This window comes from Hypomesus nipponensis, chromosome 28, assembly GCF_054491055.1.
Source record: "Hypomesus nipponensis isolate SF chromosome 28, ASM5449105v1, whole genome shotgun sequence".
In the NCBI taxonomy this organism is placed as follows: Eukaryota; Metazoa; Chordata; class Actinopteri; order Osmeriformes; family Osmeridae; genus Hypomesus; species Hypomesus nipponensis.
The window spans coordinates 7415821-7441783 of NC_140388.1; the positions used below are offsets into that span (position 1 = coordinate 7415821).

The 25963-nt window shown below is 49.6% G+C and overlaps 6 protein-coding genes across 6 annotated transcripts; 3 read left to right on the forward strand and 3 right to left on the reverse strand.

The window, feature by feature from the left end:
* Nucleotides 1-18: 18 nt before the first annotated feature.
* Nucleotides 19-3219, reverse strand: LOC146219774 (gamma-glutamyl hydrolase). Its single transcript, XM_084694720.1, has 9 exons — nt 2956-3219; nt 2659-2773; nt 2506-2556; nt 2038-2122; nt 1606-1744; nt 1071-1177; nt 877-970; nt 551-688; nt 19-322 (listed from the first exon to the last, which is right to left on the reverse strand). The coding sequence occupies exons 1-9, from the start codon at nt 3056-3058 to the stop codon at nt 204-206; spliced, it is 951 nt and encodes a 316-aa protein (XP_084550846.1). The 5' UTR covers nt 3059-3219; the 3' UTR covers nt 19-203.
* A 446-nt stretch (nt 3220-3665) lies between these two features.
* LOC146219775 (dual specificity protein phosphatase 26-like) lies at nt 3666-7522 on the reverse strand. The gene is made up of 5 exons (XM_084695328.1): nt 7451-7522; nt 5892-6037; nt 5521-5658; nt 4754-4965; nt 3666-4436 (listed from the first exon to the last, which is right to left on the reverse strand). The coding sequence occupies exons 1-5, from the start codon at nt 7520-7522 to the stop codon at nt 4234-4236; spliced, it is 771 nt and encodes a 256-aa protein (XP_084551454.1). The 3' UTR covers nt 3666-4233.
* Nucleotides 6251-10927, reverse strand: bag4 (BCL2 associated athanogene 4). The gene is made up of 5 exons (XM_084694719.1): nt 10632-10927; nt 9950-10072; nt 9487-9732; nt 8769-9098; nt 6251-8576 (listed from the first exon to the last, which is right to left on the reverse strand). Exons 1-5 carry the CDS (start codon nt 10725-10727, stop codon nt 8052-8054), a joined length of 1320 nt encoding a protein of 439 aa, XP_084550845.1. The 5' UTR covers nt 10728-10927; the 3' UTR covers nt 6251-8051.
* A 279-nt stretch (nt 10928-11206) lies between these two features.
* On the forward strand, nt 11207-12690 carry lsm1 (LSM1, U6 small nuclear RNA associated). The gene is made up of 4 exons (XM_084694721.1): nt 11207-11363; nt 11577-11645; nt 11813-11928; nt 12106-12690. Exons 1-4 carry the CDS (start codon nt 11318-11320, stop codon nt 12274-12276), a joined length of 402 nt encoding a protein of 133 aa, XP_084550847.1. The 5' UTR covers nt 11207-11317; the 3' UTR covers nt 12277-12690.
* Nucleotides 12691-12956: 266 nt separating this feature from the next.
* tfip11 (tuftelin interacting protein 11) lies at nt 12957-18367 on the forward strand. Its single transcript, XM_084694828.1, has 15 exons — nt 12957-13061; nt 13446-13659; nt 13974-14157; nt 14269-14431; nt 14535-14662; nt 14840-15001; nt 15121-15312; nt 15587-15766; nt 15886-16020; nt 16123-16226; nt 16344-16512; nt 16679-16922; nt 17214-17356; nt 17464-17629; nt 17894-18367. Exons 2-15 carry the CDS (start codon nt 13454-13456, stop codon nt 18238-18240), a joined length of 2523 nt encoding a protein of 840 aa, XP_084550954.1. The 5' UTR covers nt 12957-13061; nt 13446-13453; the 3' UTR covers nt 18241-18367.
* Nucleotides 18368-18526: 159 nt separating this feature from the next.
* Nucleotides 18527-25565, forward strand: thoc5 (THO complex 5). Its single transcript, XM_084694829.1, has 20 exons — nt 18527-18681; nt 18930-19050; nt 19261-19404; nt 19602-19715; nt 19876-19973; nt 20167-20313; nt 20449-20563; nt 20895-21027; nt 21180-21257; nt 21475-21518; nt 22281-22380; nt 23090-23198; nt 23403-23504; nt 23714-23810; nt 23935-24046; nt 24250-24353; nt 24458-24545; nt 24824-24939; nt 25034-25224; nt 25358-25565. The coding sequence occupies exons 2-20, from the start codon at nt 18949-18951 to the stop codon at nt 25419-25421; spliced, it is 2058 nt and encodes a 685-aa protein (XP_084550955.1). The 5' UTR covers nt 18527-18681; nt 18930-18948; the 3' UTR covers nt 25422-25565.
* The last annotated feature ends 398 nt before the right edge of the window (nt 25566-25963 follow it).

The following is a 25963-nucleotide window of genomic DNA, read 5'->3' on the forward strand; positions in this document are numbered from 1 at the left end:
GAGATCATGAAACACTGTTTCTTTTTAATATGTGTATATCAATTTCAGAACTAGGAGATACAATATGTATTGAACTGCATCACAAGCCAGCAACATTTGCCTGAATATAAAACGTGTAAAAATATAAAACTTTTTTTCATAGAAGGACAACTCTTTTCCTATGTGGGCACGGGATCAAATTGTCTTCCTGTCAGTTCAGCCTGTCAGAAGAAGTAGATCTGCTGATAGGATGTGAAGTTTGCAGAGTAGGTTGGTGTGTAGTTATAGATCAGCGATGCAGCCTCCTCTTCAGGTGAGCTGAAGGAATGCCAACTTCTCCTGCCTTCCATAGACAAGAGTTGTTGCCATGGAAATAGAAATAGTTGGAATCAAATATAATATAACATTAAATAACACAGTCTAATATAACACAGGTGAATCATAGAGAATCAATGGTGCCACAACCTCAAAGTTTGTCCATAAACTGTACAATTATATAAATTACAATACAATATAATATATCTTTTGAAAGTTTGGGTCAACTTTATTAGTTAGAGCAAAACATATCTACCTTCATTGACAAAAAATTCAGCCAGTAGAGAGGACACTCTCACAGCATTAGGGGAGTGAGGGAAGTTCATCTTAGTATTCCACATGAAACGGTTCACCTCTGGGTGCCACTGGACTCCATAAAATGGATATTTTTTCCCTGTAGTCATCAGAAAAACACCCTAATCAAACTTTCATATGGAGCTGTTACACGGTCACAACAGATTATATAATTGCAAAACAATACATGATTAAGTTTTATGTTGTTACAGCCCAAAGTATAGTGTTAGTATAACTGCAGCAGATTATTCTATTGACTGATTCCGTAACAATCGATTGAGTTCCAACCTTCCATTGTAGAGACAAAGACGGCCCCATTTGACGCAACATTAGTGGACAGGATGGAGAAGAAACTCTGCAACTCCTTATTATCCATGAAAGTCTTTAAAAGAAGGAAACAGCTGTGAGACATGGGGGGCCGGGGGCCAGGGGCCAGGGGGGACCTGAACCTGCCCACTGCAGGGTAGATGGAGGTACACTACCTTTTCTGTCACTCCATAGTTGTGGAAGTTCCCAGTCAGAGGCTCGTGGGTTAGAGCCGTCATAACCTCGCGGGGAAAATTCCGGAACATCTGACTGGAATGGGCCTCTAGTGAAAGAGTGAGAAGAGAGAGAGAGAAATACAGAGGTAAGGGGGGGGAGCAAAGGCGCAAGTTGGTTAGATATCTAATTTTCTAAAGAGGCATACTGATACTGGATACAGATACTGTTTTTAGTTGCACTCTCAGTATGTAAACAGTACTTAAATAAAATACATTGCTTGTTCTTCAGTCACAATTCGAGAAGTCTATTGACCTCTGGAGGGTCACTGACACATATCAGTAAACAAAAGTGTTCACCAAGGAATGTGTGAACAAGGAAGAGTTAGATACATGTTTGCAGCTTCTGTCGCTTGGTGACGAAGAGAGGTCTCCTTGTACTGCTTCTGGGAGTCTCTGAGGCTCCCGTATTTAAACAGCCCCTTGATGCTAACTTGATGCTATCGTGTAGAGTTCAGGCTACTGGTGCTGGGCCCACCTGCTGTGAGGTTGAGAGGGAGGGCCATGTTCTCAGCCGGGGTTTTGGTCAGAAGGTTCTCTCCTGTCACCAGGTAGGTCAGCAGCTGTAACCCCAGACAGGTGCCCCAGATGGGGAACACATCACCTGCATCGTTGGCCTGAGGACAGACAGGCAGACAGACAGACAGACAGACGGACAGACAGACAGGCGGGCAGGCGGGCAGGCAGGCAGGCAGGCAGGCAGGCAGACAGGCAGGCAGGCAGGCAGACAGACAGACAGACAGGCAGGCAGGCAGGCGGGCAGGCAGGCAGGCAGGCAGGCAGACAGGCAGGCGGGCAGGCAGACACGTAGATAAAAAGGAAAGAAAAGAGTGTTGTTTTAAACAAACAAACCAACTTTATAGATCATAGAAGGGGTCAATGATGTGATGTCCGGTTCTGGAGCACTGACCGTCAGGGCCAGCCTGTAGAAGATCTGAGCCACCCTTGAGAAGTCAGACGTCTCCAGAGATGAAGCTCCTCCGATCAGCAACAGGCTGGAGAACAGTTCAGTCAGTGGAATTCTGACAGTCCAAACTGCTCCATTCGTCTGTCCATTCATTCATCCATCCATGTATTTATCCATCCATCTACACTTGCGTTTCTTTATCAATTCATCCATCTGTTCCTTTAGCAGCTATCCTTCAGTTTCTTTACCCATCCATCCATCCACACATCCATTCCTCTATTTATCCATCCATCCCTTTGAGGAAATAGATTGGAGAACAACTGGCAAACATATACCCTATTATATATAACAATCCATATTACAGTATTGTGAAACAGATTGAACTGGACCAAAACTACAGTATGATAATGGAGCTGATTATGATTAGCACTGGGCTACCTGTAACTGTGTACTGTAACACCTGTAACTCACCCATTGATGCGCTTGAAGATTACCTCGTACTCTTCAGGGGTGTGGGTCAACCTGTCAAAGAAACCCTCAATCAGGTGTTGACATAGCAAGACTGGATCTCCATTCCCAGTTCACCGAAAATCACCAAGGTAGTTGCAAGGATTATCTGTGTACCTGATGGGCATAACCCGGCTCCCCGCGGATTCTAAATACTTCACATATGAAGAGGGTATGTATGTCTTCCCGTACGGTTTCATTTCATCGTCCACGACGTCCTGCGTCAGAATACCTGTGCGAAATTATTGGGGAACAAAACAATGTTTATAAGTAAGAACGAGATATAAGAGTTGACAGACGACCTCTACAATAAGATGTAAATAAAACAAGCTGTAAGTTAAGAACATGTAGGCCTATGGGAAAAAAGTTATCATAAACTAGTACTACGATGAAGCATATCGGTCACGGACTCACCGATAATCGGTCTGTTGTTTATTGGGCCTAGATTCCGTCCAGACGGCCTTGCGCTCCAACTGACACTCAGTTGACAGCAAAGGAGAAAAACTGCACTAAACATTGCAAATCCCTGTGTACACTTTTTATTTATTTACTGCAGGTAGGTTTCCCTGTTACGCTGTCTAGGGAGAGACATCAAGGAAACTGTTTATAGCTGCCGAAGTGTGCAGGAAGTACGTGCTATAGAGGAAGTCTGGAATGCCCAGTGACATGTGATATTCCTGCGGCGAATGTTTCTCATCTTGGCGGTATGCAGTTCCACAAGTTCCACATATACACAATCTCTCCCTCACATACACAATCTTTCTCACACAACCACAGGAAGACACACGCGTGTTTCTCAGCACCCGAGTTGGTAATGCCCCACACACCTGGAAAACCTCGCTTGCGAAGGTACAAGGACTTTGTTGTGACACCATGGCTGCAAGCACGCAATTCAAGTCAGCAATCAAATGTGTTAACAGCACACGATCAGAACTGTGTTTCTGGGCCACAAAATCATCCTGTCATGTGTTAATTGGTCGGCCACCAGCAGTTTAAATTTGAACACTTCAACTTCTCACGGCCATTGCGTGATAGTTGGCAGCCCTGTAGCCTAACCGGTTTTGAAAGTCCTCTCATGGGAACGTGCCGCGTGGGTTACAAGTCAGCAAAATGTCACAATGTCATTGAAAATGGGAAGTTCAAAATGTTTATTAATTTATGCCAGACAAATACATGGGGTGATTTGGGTAATCTGGGATATTGAGTAATGTTGACACCTAATCTCCAGAGCGTTTTCTTTCCAGCTATGACAATGTCTAGTCCACAGAACTTTGACTAGGTTTAGCATGGATGTTATGTGACAGAAATCACAAAACGTGATTGGTGTGGTGTGGTGTCACAGAAAGGGTTAGGGCACTAGTTAATCATGAAGCTCTAAGAAGATAAGATAAAAATGCATGCACAAAATGTCCCAGATCACCCGAATTCACCCTACACAAGTGTGCACAGAAATTACACAGAAGTCATCATAATAAACATAGACACATAACCTACAGAATACCACATTGGTAAACAACCCACTAACAGTTTTAAATGTTGTTTAGCCTAGATGAAATAGGCTATGCAAACGCAAAACACAGTATCAAATCCTGTTTGGTCAAGCAGTGACTGAACTGAAACGTGTTCCCATTGCAAACTTGTAAGGCTCATAAACCTACAACAAGTGAATCGGAAAATCCCCCACCACCCCCACTAGGGTTGACGGTGCTTTCCGTGAATCTTGGCGTCAAGTTTAATGAGCTGTCTGAGGAAGCCTCTGTTAGGGATGACGCCCCGGTTGTCCTTCACTGCGCATATGGCCTCCACCAGGGTCAGATGCTGTTTCAGCATGAGATAGGCCAGGACTAGTGTGGCTGAGCGGCTCACGCCAACTGCACAGTGCACCAGAACTGTACCTGAGACAGCCAACAGAGAGCGCCAGAGAGTAAGATCAGGTTTAAACAGTATGAATACAACAATCATCTCCTCCCTGTCTCTCTCACCTCCTCTCCCTCCTTTCATCTCCTCCCCACCCTGCCTCACTCTCACCTCCTCCTCTTTCCCTTCCCCCACACTCTCCCAACCCTCCCTCCCTCCCTCACCTCCTCCCCACCCACCCTACCTCATTCTCACCTCCTCCTCCCTCCCCTCTACCACAACACCCTCCCTCACCCTATCACCTCCTACCAACCCTTTCATCTCCTCCCCCACCCTCTCACCTCCTCCCTCTCACCTCCTCCACTGAGTGCCCTGTAGATGAAGTCTGCCGCTGTCTGGAAGTTGGCGCTCATGTCGTAGTCGCAGCAGTCGCGGCCCTCGATGCCCAGGTAGGTGATGTTCATTCCCTGGTAGGTCTCTGCCCCTCCCCTCAGCCTGCTGTGGGCCGCGTTCAATACGTGTGTGATGCGGTGGAGGGCGAGCTCGCTTCGGTTATCCGCGCTGCTCCTACAGGAAAACAACCGACGGTTAGCACTCGGTTTACATTATGAATGGAGACGATATAATTTGTTTAAGACTGGCTGTAATATTGTGCAATAACTTTGAATCAAGTGGGTTCAGTTCTGTAGTTTAGTACAATAGTTATGGAGATAATAGTTGGCTCCGTATTGTAGTTTAGTACAAAACATGTGAATGGAAGTGCAGCTTTAACTATGACGCACAAATCACAGACAAAAATCAGACAAACGATTTATTGAAGCCTCTGGAATGGAGACCCAATCAAGCCTCACAGCCAGGCCAGAGGAAATGGAGACCGTTTGACTGTGAATATCTGGGAGGAGTAGCAGATCTCAATAGGTCAACAGTGGAAACTCAGTGAAAGTATTTCACCACAGGCTCCAAGAGCAAAGCCCAGCTGGAGACGGCTACAGTTACACTGCCTGCATTCTAAACAGATTTATGATCGGCGACCTTTTTTCTGTGCAAGGACCACAACCAGGACATAGCTAGCAAGTTGTCAGCATGTTAGTCGGCCAGACAACTAGCCAGTCAGTCACTTACTGGTCTCCAATGTAGAGCTTGGGCCAGACCTCGTCAGCATGGCTGACAATCGCCTTCCCTGTGTAGAGCAGCCTCTCCAGATCGAACACGGCCAATCCGGGGGAGCTCAGGTCAATCTCCACCTGGCGAGGAGGCGGCCTGTCGTTCCAGGAGGGCGGGAGTTTGGAAATATAAGACATGAGCTCTGTTTTGCCCTGAGATCCAGCTGCCCTCCGATGAAACACCGTCCTGTGGCCCTGGAGAGCGCTGATCTGGTGAAGCGGTTCTGTCAAGCTCCTTCTGGTGGATTAGCCAGGGCAGGCTTGTAGCCTCTGCTAATGCAAGCTCAGGTAGTAAATATGTGAGGCCACGTAGAGCCGTTAGCCACCGACCTGTGAGTGAGTCTCTGCAGTCCGACCAGGTGTGCTGTGACCACAGCCGCCCGCTGCTTGTCCCTACAGTCTTCAGGGTGGTCTGGTGCTCTGTCCTGTAAATCAAATACGACTACGAGGCGTGTTCTGCGGGGTTTCCGAGAGCCCTGTTATGCTTTTACATCAACATAGCAGGCTATTTAAAGCTGTGAATTCTAGCTGGCCGGCAGTGTGAATGTACATCCACAGATGTCAAAATTCAACAGACAAGTTACTCTTTTTCGCCTTTCTTGTGGTTTGATTTGGTTACGAAACTTCAAATTCGTTGTACATTTCTGAAAATCTTCCCACCTAACACAGGAACACACAAAAACCAGCAATGAGATACAAAATTGTCCTGACATTTAATTCAGTTCTCAGTCTTGAGTCATGGCCATTTCTAAATTGGTCAGGGAAACATTGTCATCTGGTGGTGCAAACATGCATTACATCAGAAACCTGTACAGGCATGATATTGTTAATTATTCCTGGTCCTTATATTCCTATTTTCTTTATTTTACATGTCCTCTATGTTACAAATATATATATATATATATTCAGTTAACAGTGAAATAATTTACAATGATGCTTTATTTTAACACAGAAAATAAACAAATAACATTTTCTTCCATGCAAAGCTTAAAGAGATGTGTTTATTTTTTTAACAATATAAAAACGCCCACCTCTTTAAATGGCACATTTCCCCCCCCCCTTAAACGAGACGTCTTGAGTGATTTCAACAAGGACGTGTGGATCACACAGTCTACATAAATGTGATTATTTTGGTGACTCAATAGAGTGAGGACAAACAATTTGCTGATGTAGCAAGACCAGTTAGTAAACCCCACTTCCCCATTGCACCGGTTCAAGCATTAACTTCAAACCCCCTCAGTACCATCTGAGATACAGGTGATATGACAGTGCATGCATGATAAAAGATGACTGGGGGGAAAAACAATGCCACCATTCCTGTGGTGACTTAAAAGGCTATAGGAACACAGACAGCATTGTGACAGGGTGCCGGCAATGGCAATGATGACCTAGAAGGTGGGGGTGTCTAAAAGGGGCAATCTCATGGCATTGCAAAATAATAGGAGACATGTATAACAAAACCTTAGTGACATGAACCCTGGTGAGGTAGACATTGCTCGAGCTTAGATCTAGAAGCGGATTGGTCGTCCACTACAGAGAACTGAAAACACCCGTCACGTTTCCTGTCCCCATCTTCAACCGAGCCATCTGATTGGTTGTGGATTTTCCACAGTTTAAACCTGTTCCTTCTACACTACTGCTCTCTACACTGACCTATGAGCTGGGGGAAAGTGGGCGGGGCAATAGGAGTAGGCTAACAGGTACAGGGAATATGAATGGGTTGAGAATGGGCCTTGAGCCCAAAGCACACAGCGTTACCTATTATGTGTACTGTGCGTCATCACCGGGTGTGGCCTTACAAAAAAACATTTGAGGTGTATCTGTATGAGCCGGTTAAGAACATGTGTATGTCTCTGGTCATGTGCTCTGGACTCCTGCCAAGTCCCAACCTTGGGAGAGGCAGGGTCAGAGGTCAGAGGTGGCCTCTTCCTCTTCCAAACCATAACATGGTGACTCTTCATCTCGGAAAGCTCGCATTATGCTGCCAAAAGACTGATATATAATATGCTGTAAGCAATCATGGCTAACAACTACACTTGCTTCGAAATCCCATTTACTGTCCTATGGCAAACACTGACGGGTTAGCAGAGATAAACTTGAATATCTATACCTCTAACCTGAATAGCGTTTCCTATGTTGGACTCTTGACAGCATAAACTAGCCAACACAGACAGGCCTAATTCCAGTCCAGTCTCTTTATCACGTCCCTATCCCTGGAGCCTTCCAGACCTCTCCACATCTTATGGTGGAGAAGGACAACAAGGACTCCAGCGACGGGTTTAATTAGGGTTAAATTACATATCATTATAATCGTCAACTGAGTTTAGGCTTCATCGTTGGGCTGTACGGAAGAAGTCTGGATCAAACTAGCTGCTCAATCTGTCAATGGAAGATTTGTCACAAAAATTGAGGAAAAAAAAAAACTGAGGCAGTCTCACACCCTGAGCCCCAGAACCAGTCCAATGCTCAAAGCGAGGGAGCTGGTCCAGTTCAGAAAGCCTTCTTCTCCAGCCGGTCCAGGATGAGCTGGATCCTCTTCACGGCCTCCTTGCGGGCCAGCCTGACGGTGTCCAGTCCCTGCGTCTCCACAGAGTCCAGCTCCAGCAGCTCCTTGGTCAGCAGTTCCTCCAGGTACCGGTAACTCTTGTCCGATTTTTTGCCCACAAACTCGTCAACATCCTCTTGGAGCAGAAGCACCCGAGCCATGATCTGCTGGACTTTGGCCAGGCTGGGGTTGTCGCTCAGGGGCTGGGGCCCTATCGGGGCCTGCGGCTGGGGTGGAGCTTGAGGGCCTGGGGGCTGAGGGGCTGGGCCACAGGGTGAAGAGTCACCCTGGGATGGCCTAGGCTCCGTCTGTCCACCCCCCTTCACCGTTCTGTTGTACATCTGGGGCGGGGAGCTGAAGTCTACAGGTTTCCCATTGGGGGGGTTTGGGGAGGGTGCCGGCCTGGGTTTGGGGCCCACTTGTGGGGCTCGTTGGTGCTGGTGTGGATGGGGTCCTGTGTAGTGTTGGTCCTGACGCATTAAAAGAAGAGAATGGAAGTTACACAAGAAGGAATTAGTATTGGATCAAAGTCAAATTTGAAAGCCCTTCTAATAGCCTTTCTGGCTTATCCCCCCCCCCCCCTCATGCATTTACAGTAATAAGAGTGGTCTGAAAACAGAAGTTGGCTGTAACTAAGGGCTTGGCTTCCTAAGAGCTCTCACCTTGGGTTGGTACGGTGGGGGGGCTCCAGTGCCGGTCCCAGGCCAAGCTGGAGGCTGGGCAGGACGCACTGGGTTCCCATAGTGGCTGTGGGGGGGCTGGGTGCCAGGCAGCCACTGCTGCTGTGGCTGCTGCTGCGGCTGCTGCTGCTGCTGTGGCTGCTGCTGTGGGTGCTGCTGTGGGTGCGAGGGCCCGTATGCACCAGGGTGGGCCCAGGCCTCAACCTGGGACCTGGGGTGAAGACCCTGCCCAGCAGGGTATGGTGGATTTTGGGGCAACGCGTGACTCCCTTCCCCGTAGTGGGGATAAGACCCAGGGGGATATCCAGGACCCTGTAGAGAGGGGTAGACGTTACAAAGGCACGGTCTGTTGCGAGGTCTCCTTGAGGTACAAAAGGTCAGAGAGCTCATTTTATGTTGAGCAGGTTAAAAACACAGAGATAAGATACAACAACTGCTGTACAGGAAAAGCAGGCTCTCAAACGGAAAATATCATGTTGTTGTATATCATGTCTTAAGGGCCTACTTAAATATTGATCAATATGGATCAATATAGTAACATGAAGACCGCAACATAACAATATGAGAATACCAACGGATAACATAAGGTAATACAGTCATCTACTGATTGGGATTAACAAGTGCAAATTGTCAACCCTTCCATGACCTCCTTCCCTTCCACACTACTCAACATCTCAGACCAGCGTTAGGATGAACATACCCCTTGACAGTGTGGAACGGGATAGTGGTGGTGATGGTGGTGGTGTGGGCCGTGTGATTGTCCGGAGCCCCCTGTGCTCTGCTCCGGCCCTGGGCAGCCTTGGCACTGGGCAGGGTACGGCCCTGGCTGCTGCCCTGGAGGCATCTGGTCGGCGCCGTAGAAAGGATTGGACGGGTGGAAAGCGTTCTGCGAATACTGGCCCTGACCAGGGCTGTAGACATGGCCGCTAGGATACGTTGGCATTGCCTTATGAAAAGGGAAAATAAAAAAGTTAGGAAAGGGGTAGAGTCAAGGAGACGGAGAAAAGTTAAGAGAATGAGATAGTGAGGGAGGAATGGAGAGAGATCGAGAGAGAGAGAGAATGACCGTCATTTCTGTGGTTCTGAATAGAGGTGTCAGAGAAAGGCGACGGCACTTAAGAGTCTTTGGATAAGCCTTGCCGTGACATAACATGATGGCGTACCTGGGGATTGTAAGGAGGCTGTGGATCTGATCCCGAGGCAGGATATGCATTAGCATAGTGCCCCGTGCAATGGGACTGGGGGTACCAGTAGTTTGAAGGGTACCCAGGATATTGTGAAGCGTCCTAAAAAACACAACATTAGAGGCCATGGACGATAATGTAATAGCTTGTCTTCGTAAGATTTTCTGAGAATATGTAACATAATTTGTTAATGGGCTGAACTCTGAAATGGTTGCCGAACTGTGTGAAATTTGTTTCTGGGGAAAATGTTTAATTAATGCATATTTATAGTCTTAGTCTAATAGTAGCTACTGACAAGGTTTTCCGCATACAGATTGTAGCCATAGAAGACTAATTACGACTTCTACACTGATTCATTATCGACTAAAATACTTCCTGAAATATTATTGCCCCTAATGTGTAATGTTGTCACGTAAGGATAAAACGTGCAATAAAGCAAACGTGCCAGCTCGCCAGTATGCTATTATATAAGCATCCATGAATGGGTGCTAGCTAGCTTGCAAAATAGCGTAGTGCTACACTAGCTAGCTAGATAAGAAAGGATTAGGCTATTTTCGTGCTAGTTATCTATAATACGATTTTAAATTGCTTGCTGAGATAGCTTTAGTTTCATTTAGTACATTTGACAGCGTTGTATAATCAACTTTCGATATCCACTTACCATAGCGTTATTCCAGTTTACGTTATTATTTTCCGAGTTGTAATTCGCAGGCCAGGCGGACTTGGGAGTGGACTGCATCTGATGATGATGATGCATCACTCGCCTGTCTCTTGTACTCCTATCATTTTACTCGACACAAATACACCTTTATTAAGTATTGATGAGATACCCTGACCTGTAAAACCAAAATATTAGTTTAATCAAAAGTACAGATTCTTTTAGGTGATGTAATGTGCAGGAAATGTTCAAGTTCTAGTATAATAGTGAGGTACTGTCACTTTAATTTCTATATGTGCGTCATAGAATTGAGTCTTGTTTGGCCAATAGGCATTCAGATTTAACAGCTAATTGTGTCCAGTGCATCTTTTTATCCAATAACAATGGAGGAACGCGGAAATCGAAACAAGACTCCAATGGATGTTTTAATTAATGTCCAACAAAATTCGTTGATAATATATATTACTTCATGGTTTAGTGTATTTATATCTCTACATACATCAATAGCACACATTATAACTCTCAATGGCGATAAAGAAAAAAGTGATTGAGAGGTAAAAGCTCCACAGGAAGTCATTCTGAGGTGTATTCATGTGCTTCCTGTTGGGATACTTCACATACAAAATCCATGGCTTGATAACATAAAGATACAAAGATTATAATTGCAGACATAATTACACACTCTCAAAATGAATTACATGCCGGGGACAGCGAGTCTAATCGATGATGTCGATAGTAAGTTGGGATCTTGCAGACACCGTGGAACGATGTTCAAAACCAGATACTTAGCTATGGGTTGTTGATCATTTGGACTGATTTGACAACGTGCGTGTATAATTATAATCGAATTATAACGACCTTGCAACAATGTATCACAAAGGTTTGGAAACACTTGGGATCGTTAACGTTGTATCTAGGTTGTAAACAGATTACTTTCCTCTCTTGCAGAGAAACACCTTGTACTGCTCCGTGATGGAAGAACGCTGATTGGGTATCTCCGAAGCATTGACCAGTTTGGTATGTCAAGTTAACTATTTGGCTGCATTCCCCGCAATTGTAACGTTTCATGTAGAAGCTATAAACTATATCTAAATCTCACAAAATATGAGTTCCTCAAAAAAGCCGATGTAATGCTGACTTTTTGTGCATACTTGCTGCTCCGTATCTCTTGGATTCTTTCGCAGCCAATCTCGTTTTCCACCAAACTGTGGAGCGCATCCATGTGGGGAAAAAGTTTGGAGATATTCCTCGAGGAATATTCATTGTGAGAGGAGAAAATGTTGTCCTTCTCGGGGAGATAGTAAGTATCCACAATAACCACCAAGTCGCCATTTTATGTGTATTGTGTATGATTCCCTCACCACACATTGCTGCACCTCATGGCATACACCTAAATAGATAGTTAGTATACTTATACATATCCCTGCATGGGATACAAAGCCCTTCCTGTGTGACCAGGATTCCTATCTTTTCCCAGGACATGGACAAGCCATGCGACACAGTACTACAGCAGGTGTCCATAGAGGAGATCTTGGAGGAGCAGCGGTCGCAACAGCAGGCCAAGCAGGAAACGGACAAGGTGAAGATGCAAGCCCTGAAGGATAGAGGGCTGTCCGTTCCCAAAGCAGACAACCTGGATGAATACTGACACTACCTTAGTTGCTCTTAGTTTTGTTGGACTCATCGGTTTCAATGCTGAATGCAAGGTCGTTTTTGGGAAGAAGATGGGAGTGTGTGGTTGGATGCCACACCCCCTCACACCAAATACTGTACTTATCTCATTTTACCGGTTCAAGAGAGAGATTTATAAAGCGATCCTTTTTCTTTCAAGTATGTGTTGAAACAGAATTTAAGGATTTTTGGGGCGTACCTAACTAAACTGAGTTAGTCCACATTTGATGATGATTATGTTAAAAGAATATATCATTTTCTTATCTCAGCACTTAAAACATTTGTCACTATAGGCCTATGACTTCATAATGATGGACTATCATTTTGAGATTGTGTAAAATGATCAAACTGTAATGGTCAGATTTCTTTTCGATTAAATGATTTCACTTTTTACTTGGCTGAGAGCTCAACTATTTGCTTTTGTTTTTTCTGATTGACTTTCGTGTCTGGTTCTATTACATCTAAATACCTACATTTTAAATCAGGACTCACGTTTTTGTGCCAGAAGATGACGATTGATTGCATTACTAAACGTAGGCTACAAATCTGTAGATTTGTGCAGTGACTACTTGATTCCAATTGTCAGAACAGTACAATTAAGGCCAATACATTTATTTTGAAAAACCGCGTCAAGTCATGGCCCGGAAGTACTCTCGGCCAAAATACATCCTGTTGAGCTAGCTAGTTAACGTGAGCTAGAGCTTTTACTACAATTTTGGAGTTGGAGACTTATTTTATCTGATAACTGACTGAGCAAGCAAGGTAACCAACCAATGACAAATGTTTCTTCATGTTTGTTAGCTTTCTAGCACGATTGAAACCAGAATGTTAGGTATATGCGCAACTTAATGTTGGTTAGTAGCTAACTGTACCCGTGGACTACGAAGCTAGTTAGCTGGTAGCGTTAATGTCAGTGTATTATCGTTACAGGCAGCATAATGTGTTTTTTTTAATTGTACAACAGTATTATCCTGCGAGACTACAAAGTTTGAATATAGCCAAAGCTACTAATGTGGAAAGCTAGCCAGCATCTGTCAGACGTGCAGTCATTGTACAATATTAGTTAGCAACATACTGCTATGACGCTTATAAAGTTAAACTAACTGATTGAACCCTCTTCTATTGTTTTTCTTTATGCAAACAAAGCGTCCGTCATGTCTATGTCCCATCTCTATGGGAGGAGAGCAGGGGAGGAAGAGGACGGGGTTGAGTTTGAGAGCTTCGAGGTGACAGATTGGGACCTGGCCAATGAATTTAACCCAGAACGCCGCAGACATAAACAGACAAAGGAGGACACCATTTACGGAGTATGGGCTGAGAGAGACTCCGATGACGAGAGACCCAGTTTTGGGGGAAAGAGGTCTGTGTGTGTGTGTTTTTTTTTTAGGAAGGTGGCTGGCTGTGAAGATAACAGATTGTAGACAGATCCACAGAAAAACGAAATACAGTTCCCCCACAAGGATACTCCTACTGTGGCTTACATAGTCAGATATTGATGATGAAGTCTGTCGGACAGCTATGGCCCGATGAGGATGTACAGCACAATTCCCTTACAATAGACAAACATAATTATTGTATGTCACTGCTAAATGACTATAAGGGAAAAGTAGTACACGTTACACCTGGCTAGCTTATTCAATGACATGTGAATGACTGTATGTATGTGTGTGTCAGATCCAAGGACTACACCGCCCCAGTGAGTTTTGTGAGTGCAGGCCTGAGGAAGCCTGCGGCTGAGGAGAAGACCCAGCAGCCGCGAGAGGGAGGAAGCTCTGATTACTCCGACGACGATGACGACCCGCCCCCCGCACCGGCCCCTCCCCCCTCCCGTGTCACCGCCCCCAAGAAACTGCAGACGGTGCGTTTCAATGCCATCAGCGTCAGGAGCATTGGGCAGGGAGAGAGGGATTTGTGTGTGTGTTGTTCTGATGGCATGCGTTCCTTCCCTACAACCCCTGTCTTGATCCAGGGAGGTAACTTCCGAGTCAACCAATCCCAGAGGACATTCGCAGCCGGTATCCGGGCAGGACAGGACATAGGCACATGGGAAAAACACACGCGCGGGATTGGACAGAAACTCCTCCAGAAGATGGGATATGTACAGGGGAAAGGACTTGGCAAAAATGCCCAAGGTGAGTACGATTGCACTGTTCTAATCAGAAGAGGATCAGATGCAGGTAAACAGCCACAAGTCGGGTCAGATGAAGTGAATGATGTGCTGGGACGTGTGTGTAGGTATCGTGACCCCCATTGAGGCCAAGGTGCGGAAGGGGAAGGGGGCAGTGGGTGCCTACGGCAACGAGCGAACCCAGCAGAGCCTTCAGGACTTCCCCGTGGTGGACTCTGAGGAGGAGGAGGAGAAGGTAGGTTCCTCATATCCCACATGCTCGATCCCTCCCATCCCCCTGTGACGACCAACCTCAGCCAGTGGGAGTGTCGAGTGGGGGTCTCACTTCCTGTTTCCCCTCACTTCCTGTTTCCCCTCACTTCCTGTTTCCCCTCACTTCCTGTTTCCCCTCACTTTCTATCTCTCTGCGTAGGAGTTCCAGAAGGAGCTTGGCCAATGGCGTCGAGATCCAGGAGGCGCAGGGGGCAAGAAGAAGCCCAAGTACTCCTACAGGACTGTGGAGGAGCTGAAGGCTAAAGGCAAGCTGGTCGGACGGAGCACACACACACCAGCCGGAGAGCTGGCCCAAGTGAAGGTGAAGTGGGAACACACACACATACTCAGACACATACACACACTCAATACAGAACGTCATTTTAACATGAACACGGTTTCTCTCTCTCATCCTCCCCCCCCACCCCCCCTGCCCTCCAGGTGATCGACATGACAGGCAGGGAGCAGAAGGTGTACTACAGCTACAGCCAGATGACCAACAAGCACAGTGTTCCCGAGGAGGCTCCGCTGAGCATGTCCGCCCGCGACCAGAAGCCCTCCGGATTTGCGCTCCCGGAGCTGGAGCACAACCTGCAGCTGCTCATCGACCTGACGGAGCAGGACATCCTGCAGGTGACCTTTTGAACCCCAGAAGCCCTGTGTCTCAAAACGCATGCTTTTTAAAAAAACATTTTAAAAGCAAGAAAAGTATGCTGGCTTGCATACTGGGACAGATGCAGTAGGGCATCCTCTCTCTCTCTCTTTCCTCCTCCTCCTGTCTTCCCTTCTCTCTCTACCTGCCCTCTCTATTTCTCCTCTCCCAACTGTCCTCTCTCTCTGTCTCTCTCTCTCTCCCCCTACCCATCCTCCTCTCACTCCCTCTCTCCCCCACTCCTCCCGCCTGCAGTCGGCAAGGCGTCTGCAGCACGAGCGGGACGTGGTGGTGTCCCTAAGCCACGAGTCGACGGGCCTCGAGGCGCGCCTGGAGGCGGAGCGCGGAAGCATCCGGAGGCTGGAGGCCGTGCTGGGCCTGGTGGAGCGCTTCCAGGGCGGGGAGACGGCGCCCGGGGACGGACCCAGCCTCCAGGTACCCCACCCACCCCACCCTAAACACATCCCCCTAGACTGCTGTGTTTCTGTGGGAGCTCTGTCCGTGCGGGCTGGTTGTGACCAGGGGGGGGGGACGTGGGGGCTTGTGTTCTCCAGGAGTGCGCACGCATCTTTGAGACCCTCCAGACGGAGTACTACGAGGAGTATAAGACCATGGGCCTTGGAGACCTGGCCGTGGCCGTGGTCCACCCCCTGCTCAGAGAGAAGCTCCGCACCTGGGACCCTCTGAAGGTAATCAGTCCCCACATACACGCACACACAGTGTCGCGTCTACTTCTCCGTTTGGTGTTTAAAGCTGTACTCCCCCCACCACCGCCATGTCGCCCCCTGCAGGACAGTTCATATGGGCTGGAGGAGGTGGGTCAGTGGAGGGCCATTCTTGAGTCTGGACAGTTCCACTCCAGTACCCCCGAGACACACATGGATCCCTACCACAGGTACACACACCCGCACACACATACAGGTGTGAATCGATCATCGATTGCTAAACTTGCATATTAGGATACACGCATCCTAGGCCCTATTATAAGTGTGTGTGTGTGTGTGTACACTAGGCTATTGTGGGAGGTGTGGATGCCGGTGCTGAGGGTGTGTGTGTCGAGCTGGCAGCCCCGTATGGTGGGCCCCATGGTGGACTGTGTGGAGGTGTGGGCCCCTCTCCTCCCTCTCTGGACACTGGATCATCTGCTGGAACAGCTCATCTTCCCCCGGCTGCAGAGAGAGGTGAGGCCTACGCACACACGCACACACACTCACAAGCACATTCCCCAATGTTGACACAGATGTGAGCAGTTATGTAGACATAACATATTCAGACGCTCAGTTTTAATATGTTATATAATACGTACGCACATTCACACACATTGCGTGTTTACGTTTGGATTCCCAGGTGGACAACTGGAACCCTTTGACGGACACGGTGCCCATCCACTCCTGGCTCCACCCCTGGTTGCCCCTGCTCCAATCACGGCTGGAGCCTCTGTACCCGCCCATCCGTAGTAAACTGGCCAATGCCCTGCAGCGCTGGCATCCGAGCGACGCCTCGGCCCGCCTCATCCTGCAGCCCTGGAAGGACGTGTTCACGCCGGGCGCCTGGGAGGCCTTCCTGGTCAAAAACATCATCCCTAAACTGGGTATGTGAGGGGCACTCAGGCACCACGTAGTCCAGAAGTTCAGACAAACAGCCTCGCCAAGGTAGCTCCACATCCCTTTCTCACTTGTCTTTCTCAATTCCTTTTCTTCGTCCTCTCTCTCTCTCCCTCTCTCTCTCCCTCACCCTTTCTGTCTACCTCTCGTATCCCTCTCTTCACCCCCCCCTCCCTCCTTCCCTCCATGCCCTTCTATCTCTCCCTCCTCTCTCTCTCTCTCTCTCTCTGTCTCTCTCTCTCTCTCTCTCTGTCTCTCTCTCTCTCTCTCCTGTCCAGCTCTGTGTCTGGGGGAGCTGGTGATCAACCCTCACCAGCAGCAGATGGAGCCCTTCCACTGGGTGATGGACTGGGAGGGCATGCTGTCTCCCTCCAGCCTGGTCTCTCTGATGGACAAACACTTCTTTCCCAAGTGGCTACAGGTGTGTGTGTGTGTGTTTGTCTGTGTGGGTGGGTCCACTATAGAGCATTCTGTAGCTACTAGCTTTCTGTATTTCCATGTTGTAAATGTGTGTGTTTGTGTGTGTAGGTGCTGTGTTCATGGCTCAGTAACAGCCCTAACTACGAGGAGATCACCAAGTGGTACCTGGGCTGGAAGACCATGTTCAGTGATGCAGTGTTGGCCCAGCCGCTCGTCAAGGACAAGTTCAACGAAGCTCTGGACATCATGAACCGCGCGGTGTCCACGGGCATGGGTCAGTGGGGATGCACACACACTCGTTCTGCTTTTTTTAAACATGCACACAAACAGTAAGTGTTTTCTCAACCATACCTTCGGAAGTTAACATTAAACCCCTCCCTGTCCAACTCCCCACCCCCTTCTGTCTCTGTCTGTCTGTCTGTCTCTCTCTCTCTCTCTCTCTCCCCCACTCTCTCTCTCTCTTTCCCCCACTCTCTCTCTCTCTCTCCCCCACTCTCTCTCGCTCTTTCTCTGGCTCTCTCTCTCCCCCTCCCCCCAGGCGGGTACATGCAGCCAGGCGCCAGGGAGAACATCGCCTACCTCACCCAGACGGAGAGGCGGAAGGACTTCCAGTACGAGGCCCTGCAGGAGCGCCGCGACGCCGAGAGCGTGGCCCAGAGGGGCATCGGCGCCAGCCTGCCCACCAACTTCAAAGACCTGATCCAGACCAAGGCCGAGGAGAACAACATCGTCTTCATGCCGCTGGTGGCCAAGCGGCACGAGGGCAAGCAGCTGTACACGTTTGGGCGCATCATCATCTACATCGACCGAGGGGTGGTGTTCGTGCAGGGGGAGAAGACCTGGGTGCCCACGTCGCTCCAGAGTCTGATCGACATGGCCAAGTGAGGGGTGGGGAGAATGTGAGGAGGGCGATGGAGAAGAAAGATCCACGTGTTGTGTATTTGTTGCTTTTGTTTGAAATAAATGTATGAAAGACGTCCCTGGAACCATGAATAAAACAATTTTTTTTTGACTTTTGTACTTGAGCTACCTTATTTTGTTAATGTTTTTTTTTTTTTTAAGGGTGCTGTATTACATTTTTTGGGGTAATTTGGGCAAAAATAAGTTGATCGGTAGAGTTGAAGACCAATTAGAAGGCCGTTGTCCAAAGTACGCCAGAGGGCGCAATACGCCTGAGAGCCAGCTAGAGTTACCACAGAGGAAGCCGCCAGGATCCCACGGTGCTTTGCGGGAACGAAGACCGACTGATTACAACTCATTTTAGACGCACTTTTTAAAATAAATATAAACTATTTTGTATAGTTACTCAGTTTTTACCTCTCGCAGGTGAGTGCACAATATTGAGCATCTAAGCAGCTACGTACTGTATTTAGTTAGTAGTAGTAGTAGTGCATGAAAAGCAGATAAAACAACTTCAGCTGATGTGTGCAATGTTAGCACTAGCTAAAAGAAATGGCTAACAAGGCTGTTGAGTGTGAATGATATTTCAGCGCGTCGGGTTTTGTACTATATGGGTTTCTTTTTTAGCCGTTTGTATTATGGCGTAATCCCAAAACGGCCAATTATGTTCCCAGGGCCTTGTATTAGAAAGCCATGTCCTCCTCCGACGTTGTTGTGAAGAAACGCAAGGCTAAGGTGGTCCGCAGCGAGACAGGCACTCCGGAAGGGAAGCGAGGACGCGGAGAGGGGGACCAGGTAAACAGGCGTCATTTCATGTGTTCGGACAGTCAGTTAAGTTATTACCCAAGAGGCTACCCTGGTGTGACGTTTGCATATGGCACATAACGTCACATACGTCAAGGGCAACGTCCTTAAAGCTGTAGAACGTGTCTTGTGGTTGCCAAGCACTAAGACCAATAGACAGTTGTACAGTTGTTGATTGAAACTGCGTGTGTGTGTGGGCAGGAGGTGCGTGTGTACAGTGAGGAGGTGGAGTTAGATGGCCGTGACCCTGAGAAGGACTACCAGCAGTACAAGCAGACATGTGACAGTCTTGCCAAACTCATGGAGGAAATCCAGGATCTGAAAGCCCAAGGAGCAAAGGACGGGGTGAGACACACACACACACACTCCCGTCACCGTTAGCAAGCAAATCCCACATGCAACTACATTCCAGCCCAGTCAATGGAATCACCTGGGATTCGATTCACGGTGATTCCCGTTTAAAGCTTCACTTGAACAAGCAGCTATTTGTTCAAACCGAGTCATTGAGGTGTCTCTGTCTGCCCCCCCCCCCCCCCCCCCAGTGTGCGGAGGTGGAGGAGAAACGCATGCAGAGCTGCATCCACTTCATGAGTCTGAAGAAGCTCAACCGCTTGGCTCACATGAGGCTGAAGAGAGGCAGAGACCAGACTCACGAGGTAACACGCACGCACACACACACACACACACACACACACACAGATACCCAGGAGGTTTGGGAGGCACCGTGAACGTACAAAGATTCTGTGGTCTCTTCCGTCATTCCCTTCTCCCTCTCTCTCCCTCCCTGCTCCTCCCCCCCCCCCACCCCCTCTCCAGGCGAAGCAGAAAGTGGATGGGCTGCACCTGCAGCTGCAGAACCTGCTGTACGAGGTCATGCATCTGCAGAAGGAAATCAGCAAGTGTCTGGAGTTCAAGTGAGTCCCTCCTGCTCCGTAACTGGAACACCGTGGTCATGTGATTTATCCTCTAGCCTGTAAACATCTGGACTGGGGCCCCACTGCAGGGTCGCTTTGCTGTGTCGTCATTCTCTCTCTGTCTTGTCTCTCTCTCTCCCCCCTCTCTCTCTCCCCCCCACACCCCCTTTAACCCCTCCTCTCTCGCCCCCAGGTCTAAACACGAGGAGATAGACCTGGTGAGTGTGCAGGACTTCTACCAGGAGGCTCCCCAGGACATCGCCCGGCCCTCCCTGACCCGGGACGACCCCCACCAGCTCACCCTGGCACGCCTGGACTGGGAGCTGGAGCAGAGGAAGAGGTGCACACACACACACACGCTAGCCCCCACACACACACACGCTAGCCCACACACACGCTAGCCCACACACGTAACACCATCACACACAGACTGGAGAAGAAGATGCGCGTGACAGAGTGCTGTGTGGGTTGCCAGGTTGGCTGAGCAGTACAGGAACTCCCAGTCGTCTAAAGAGAAGATCTTGAAGGCCATCGAGGTGAAGAAGGAGCACCTGAACAGCCTCCAGCCTGGACTCAACGCCATCATGCAGGTACACACACACACACACACACATACACACACACACACACACGCTCCTGAGTGTGTGTGCCTGCAGGTTCTGCACACTCAGTCTTCCTACAGGCTCACACGCACTCTTGGTAGTTTGTCAGTAATGACTTGGGACATCGATGTACTTTAACAGATACTTTGAACCAAAGTGACCTACCAGTCTGCTTGTCGAGTGTACGTGGATTGTCTCTATATCCCTTGAACTGAATCATCTCTATCATTTTTCTGATCTCGCCATCCCTCTCTCTCCCTCCACCCCTCTCCCTCTCTCCCTCCACCCCTCTCCCTCCACCCCTCCCTCCCTCCTCCAGGCGTCCCTCCCAGTGCAGGAGTATCTGTCCATGCCGTTTGAGCAGACTCAAAGGCAGACAGAGATCGCCCGCCACCTCCCCCCGCCTCTCTACGTCCTTCTAGTGCAGGCCAGTGCCTACGGACAGGCCTGCGGTGAGTGTGTGTGTGTGCTTGTGTGTGTGCACCTCTGCTCCTTTATTACCAGAGTTATGAAGTGTAGCTCCTGTGATGTGTGTGTGTGTATTCATTGCTACTACCGTTGTTCAGTGACGACGGTCTGACTAGGTTGTGTGTGTGTGTTTCAGAGAAGAACCTGAGTGTGTCTATTGTTGGAGATGTGGACGAGGCCAAGGCCCTGTCTAAGCCTCCTGAGGACTCCCAGGGTAAGCAGCTCACACCCACACACACATTCTTGCACACACACACACACACTCCTTCACACATACGCACTCCTAGTTTCCTGCAGGAGATGTGGCGGAAAGTAGTGTTAGTGGATCACTGTTCTGACGTGACCTCTGTCTGTCTCTTTGTTTATCTGCATGTCTGCCTGTGTGTGTGTGTGTGTGTGTGTGTGGTGTGTGTGTGCGTGTGTGTATCCAGATGACGAGAGTGACTCAGATGCTGAGGAGGAGCAGGAGAAGACGGTGAGTGACGCCAGTCCCTTACCCTGTCCCTCCACCAGGGGTCACTGTCCCTCCACGCTCTCCCCCTCACACACACACACTGCCTCCACGTGTCATCCAGTTCACCTGGCCTCTTTAGACCTCACTCTCCGACACACACACGTCTGAGGAAGTAGAAAGGAGAGCCATCAGTCCTTCCTGCTTCAGTCCTGCGCCAGTCAGGGGATTATGGGAATAAATGAGAGTTGTGGCTATTAGTCTGTAACCCAAGCCCAACACACACACACACTCCTGTCTCTCTCTTTCTCACACACTCACACAGACACACACGGTTGATTATGAATGATTTATTTCTGGGTTCCATTTTTGCTGAAGGAGACCTCCAATCTCTCCTTGTGGGCCTGTCTGACCAGCCTGATCACATTACTGCTGCGCTGTCCCTGTTCACCTCAGCTCTCACACACCCACCCTCCCTCCCTTCTAGCCTTCCTGTTTCCTATCCTCCCTCCCTTCTATCCTTCCTTCCTAGTTCCTATCCTTCCATCCTTTCTTACTTACTTCAACCCTCATTTGTTCCCTTCCTTTCTTCCTTCATTCCTCGCTTCCCGCCCTACTCCCAGAGTAGACTCGAACAGCACCAAGTCTTCAGTGTGAAGGTTTTCAAGCAAGCCTTCGATTAAGTAGTGATGAACAGTTCTGTGTCACTGTGGGTGACTAACCCCCCCCCTCTCTCGCTCTGTCTCTCTCTCTCTCTCTGTCTCTCTCTCTGTGTCTCTCTCTCAGAAGAGGAGGAGGGCCACCACAGGGGGTCAGCTGGACGACAAGCGCCGGGTGATGCTGAAGAGACACCCTCTCTCCCTCCGCCTGGACATCAAGTGTAAAGGTAGGCACAGAGCCTGCTGTGATGTCATAGGCTCCTCAGCTGCCCCCTGGTGGTCACGGCGAGGCTCCTGACTGGCTGGGAAGAGGCTTCTGCATTGCAGGCGCAACGAGGGAGGGAGGGAGGGAGGGAGGGAGGGAGGGAGGGAGGGAGGGAGGGAGGGAGGGAGGGAGGGAGGGAGGGAGGGAGGGAGGGAGGGAGGGAGGGAGGGAGGGAGGGAGGGAGGGAGGGAGGGAGGGAGGGAGGGAGGGAGGGAGGGAGGGAGGGAGGGAGGGAGGGAGGGAGGGAGGGAGGGAGGGAGGGAGGGAGGGAGGGATATTGTGGAGAGCTGGCAGAGTTATGAGTATGCAGCACTTACACGAAGCCCATTTTCATGGTTTCATTATCCTCTCGTTTATCCCTCTCACTCTTCCCCCCCCCCTCTCTCTTTCCCTCTCTGTCCCCCAGTGTCCTCTGATGCAGCTTGTGGTTGATTTTGTTGTTGTTTACTGCGGCGAGAAAGCCACCAGTGTGTGTGTGTGTGTGTGTGTGTGTGTGTGTGGACAAGTGTCATTGAGTTCTCTCACTGCAGAGCCGGGGGCCAAGCTCCACCGCTGACCTTGCCTCTAGCTGGTTCACACACACACACACACACACACACACACACACACACACAGGCACACACACACACACTAAAGTGTTCCTTGTGTCCTCTCCTCGGCGGTGTGCCCAGATGGCAGTGTTCTCCAGCTGTTCTTCTACTACCTGATGAACCTCCACATCATGACCGTGAAGGCCAAGGTGTCCACCACCGTCGACCTCACCACCGCCATCAGCGCAGGGTCAGTCTGGCTCTGTGTATGTGTGTCTCTGTATGTCTGTATTTATGAACGTGTGTGTGTGTGTGTGTAGATCGGCATCTGGAGTTGTGTCTTGTGACAGTTTGCGTGTCGGTGTGCGTGTATATCAGCGTCTGCAGCTGTTGTGTGTGTGTGTGTGTGTGTGTTCGATGTCCCTACGTTAATGTGATATTCCTGTATTTACAGGGAGCTGTTGAACTCCGACACACTGCTGAACTGCCTCTTCGCTAACGACCAGGGACAGGAGACGCCCAACCCAGCTAACCGCTATCAGTTTGATAAAGTGGGGTAAGGATGCTAACCGCTAACAGTTTGATAAAAGTGGGATAAGGATGCTAACCGCTAACAGTTTGATAAAAGTGGGATATGGATGCTAACCGCTATCAGTTTCATAAAGTGGGGTAACAATGCTAACGTCTAGCAGGTCAGGCGCTAACCGCTAGGTGTCCAGTAGAAAGAGCAGCAGGTGATCATGAATGGCGCTGCTTCTCTTCCAGCATCACCACGTTCGGGGACTACGTGGCCGAGCACGGCCACCCCTACGTCTGGGTCCAGAACCTGGGAGGACTGCAGTTCCCCTCCGACACCCCACAGGTGTGTGTGTGTGTGTGTGTGTGTGTGTTTTGGTTTTGCTGGCCCCGCGGTGTTGTAACAATGCACACATGTGCTCCACAACTTCACGTGCTAGTGGTGACGCTGCTGTGTGTGTGTGTGTCAGAGTGCGCGTGCGGGCAGCTGTCTGAGTGCTAGTCACATGGAGACCACCATGAAGCTGCTCAGAGGGCGAGTCCAGTCACGTCTGGCCCTGCACAAGCAGTTCTCCTCACTGGGTGAGTACACACACACACACATATCATACACACACACACACACACACACGCAGGTCTAACACCACTGCTGGTGGCACAAACAGACACCACACACACGAACACACATATACACAGACACTGCACACACACACACGTATACACACACCAGGTAGCAGGTTTGCTTGCCCGGCCCTCACGTCTAACAGAGATGTCTTTCCTCCCAGAGCACAGCATCGTTCCAGTCTCCAGCGAGTGCCAGCAACTGTTTCCTGCCAAGGTGCTCTCTCGCCTGGCCCGCTGGACAACCATCACCCACCAGGAGTACACGGTAGACACCCATCCACACCCACACACACAGAGCAGGGCTGACCCGTCAGCAGCCATGTCCCGCGCGAGCTGCTGTGGTCTGACGTGGGCGTGGTGTTCCCGCAGGAGCTGAGCCACACGCAGCACGTGAGCGAGGCGGGCCTGGCCCGGGACACGGACCTCTTCTTCCTGGCCGTGGTGGAGAGAGGCACAGGTACCTGCTGCTCGCCGCTCTGCTGTCATGGGGGGGGCGTGAGACACTCACTCCCAGACTGACTGTTCCCCCTCTCTCTCTCTCTCTATCCCCCTGTCTCTGTCTCCCCGTCTGTCACTCGATCCCACTCTCTGTGTCTGTCACCCTCTCTCTATCCGCTTTCTCTCTGTCCTCTTCTTTCCTTCTCTCAATCCCCCCCTCTTCTTTCTTGCTCTTTCTGTCTATTCCTCCCTCTATCTACCTCCCTCTCTCTCCCTCCTTGTCTCTCCCTCCCTCAGCTCGTCTCCATGCTGCTGTGGTGCTGAACCCTCGCTACCCAGAAGTCTCTCCCCTGTTCTCTCTCGCGCTCAGCTGGAAGGGCGAGCGCAGCGGCCGCTCCGACGACAACCTCAGGGTGAGAGCCCCGCCCCCCCCCCACACACAGACGCTCCACCGTCGGGCTCGGGGCGTGATTGACATCTCTGTCCCCCCCCCCCCCCCCATCCCAGGCCATCGAGAGCGAGGTGAACGTGTTCAAGGCGGAGCTGCAGGGCCCCCCCCCGGGACACCAGCTGCTGACCAATCAGGTGGCTCGTCTGTGCGTCTGTCTGGACGTGTATTTGGAGACGGACGGGCAGGATGACAGCGTGGAGGGCCCGCGGGAGTTCCCTCGTGAGAAGATGTGCCTGCGCACCGTCAGGTACACACACACACACACAGTCCCGGGGGAGAGATATAGCTCAGTGGTAAAGTGTCACACAGTGTATTGCTTTCATGTGTACACACACACACGTTAACGTGCACACACACTTTTGTCTCGTGTCTGCCTGTAGGGGTCCCAATCGTCTGAAGCCCTTCAAGTACAACCATCCTCAAGGCTTCTTCAGTCATCGCTGACCCGCACCTTAACCTGACCTCTGACCTATACATCCTGTCATAAGGCCGTTAACTAGCTTAGGACTCTAGCACCCTCATGCAATTTTTTTTTATGTACAACTTTGCGTCATTTAGACAATAAAATCGTGTTATTTTCATCACAAACATTCCTTCTCTTTAATGTCTACTGCTGGCCTCGTCTGTTTTTTCTCTTCTTTCTCTGGCCCCCCTCTGCTCTCCTCCTTCCCCTCCAGTCGTTCTCCAATGTCCTCTGTTCTTCCCCCCACATGTCTATAAATAGTCATCTGCACCAGAGCTGATCATTATGCTGTCGAGGCCCAGCTCTGCTCTCCACGCTGAGTCATCCCCTCTGAGCCTAGAATGCCATAGGACACTCACTCACACACACAGACACACACACACACACACACATACTCTGTCACACTCACACATCTCTGTAAATTCCCTTATCCCTAGTCATAACTGAAAGGAAACAGGAATGTACAATGTACCTCTCGTCTCCCCCAGCGACCAAGCTGAACCGGCTGACGACCAGGCAACAG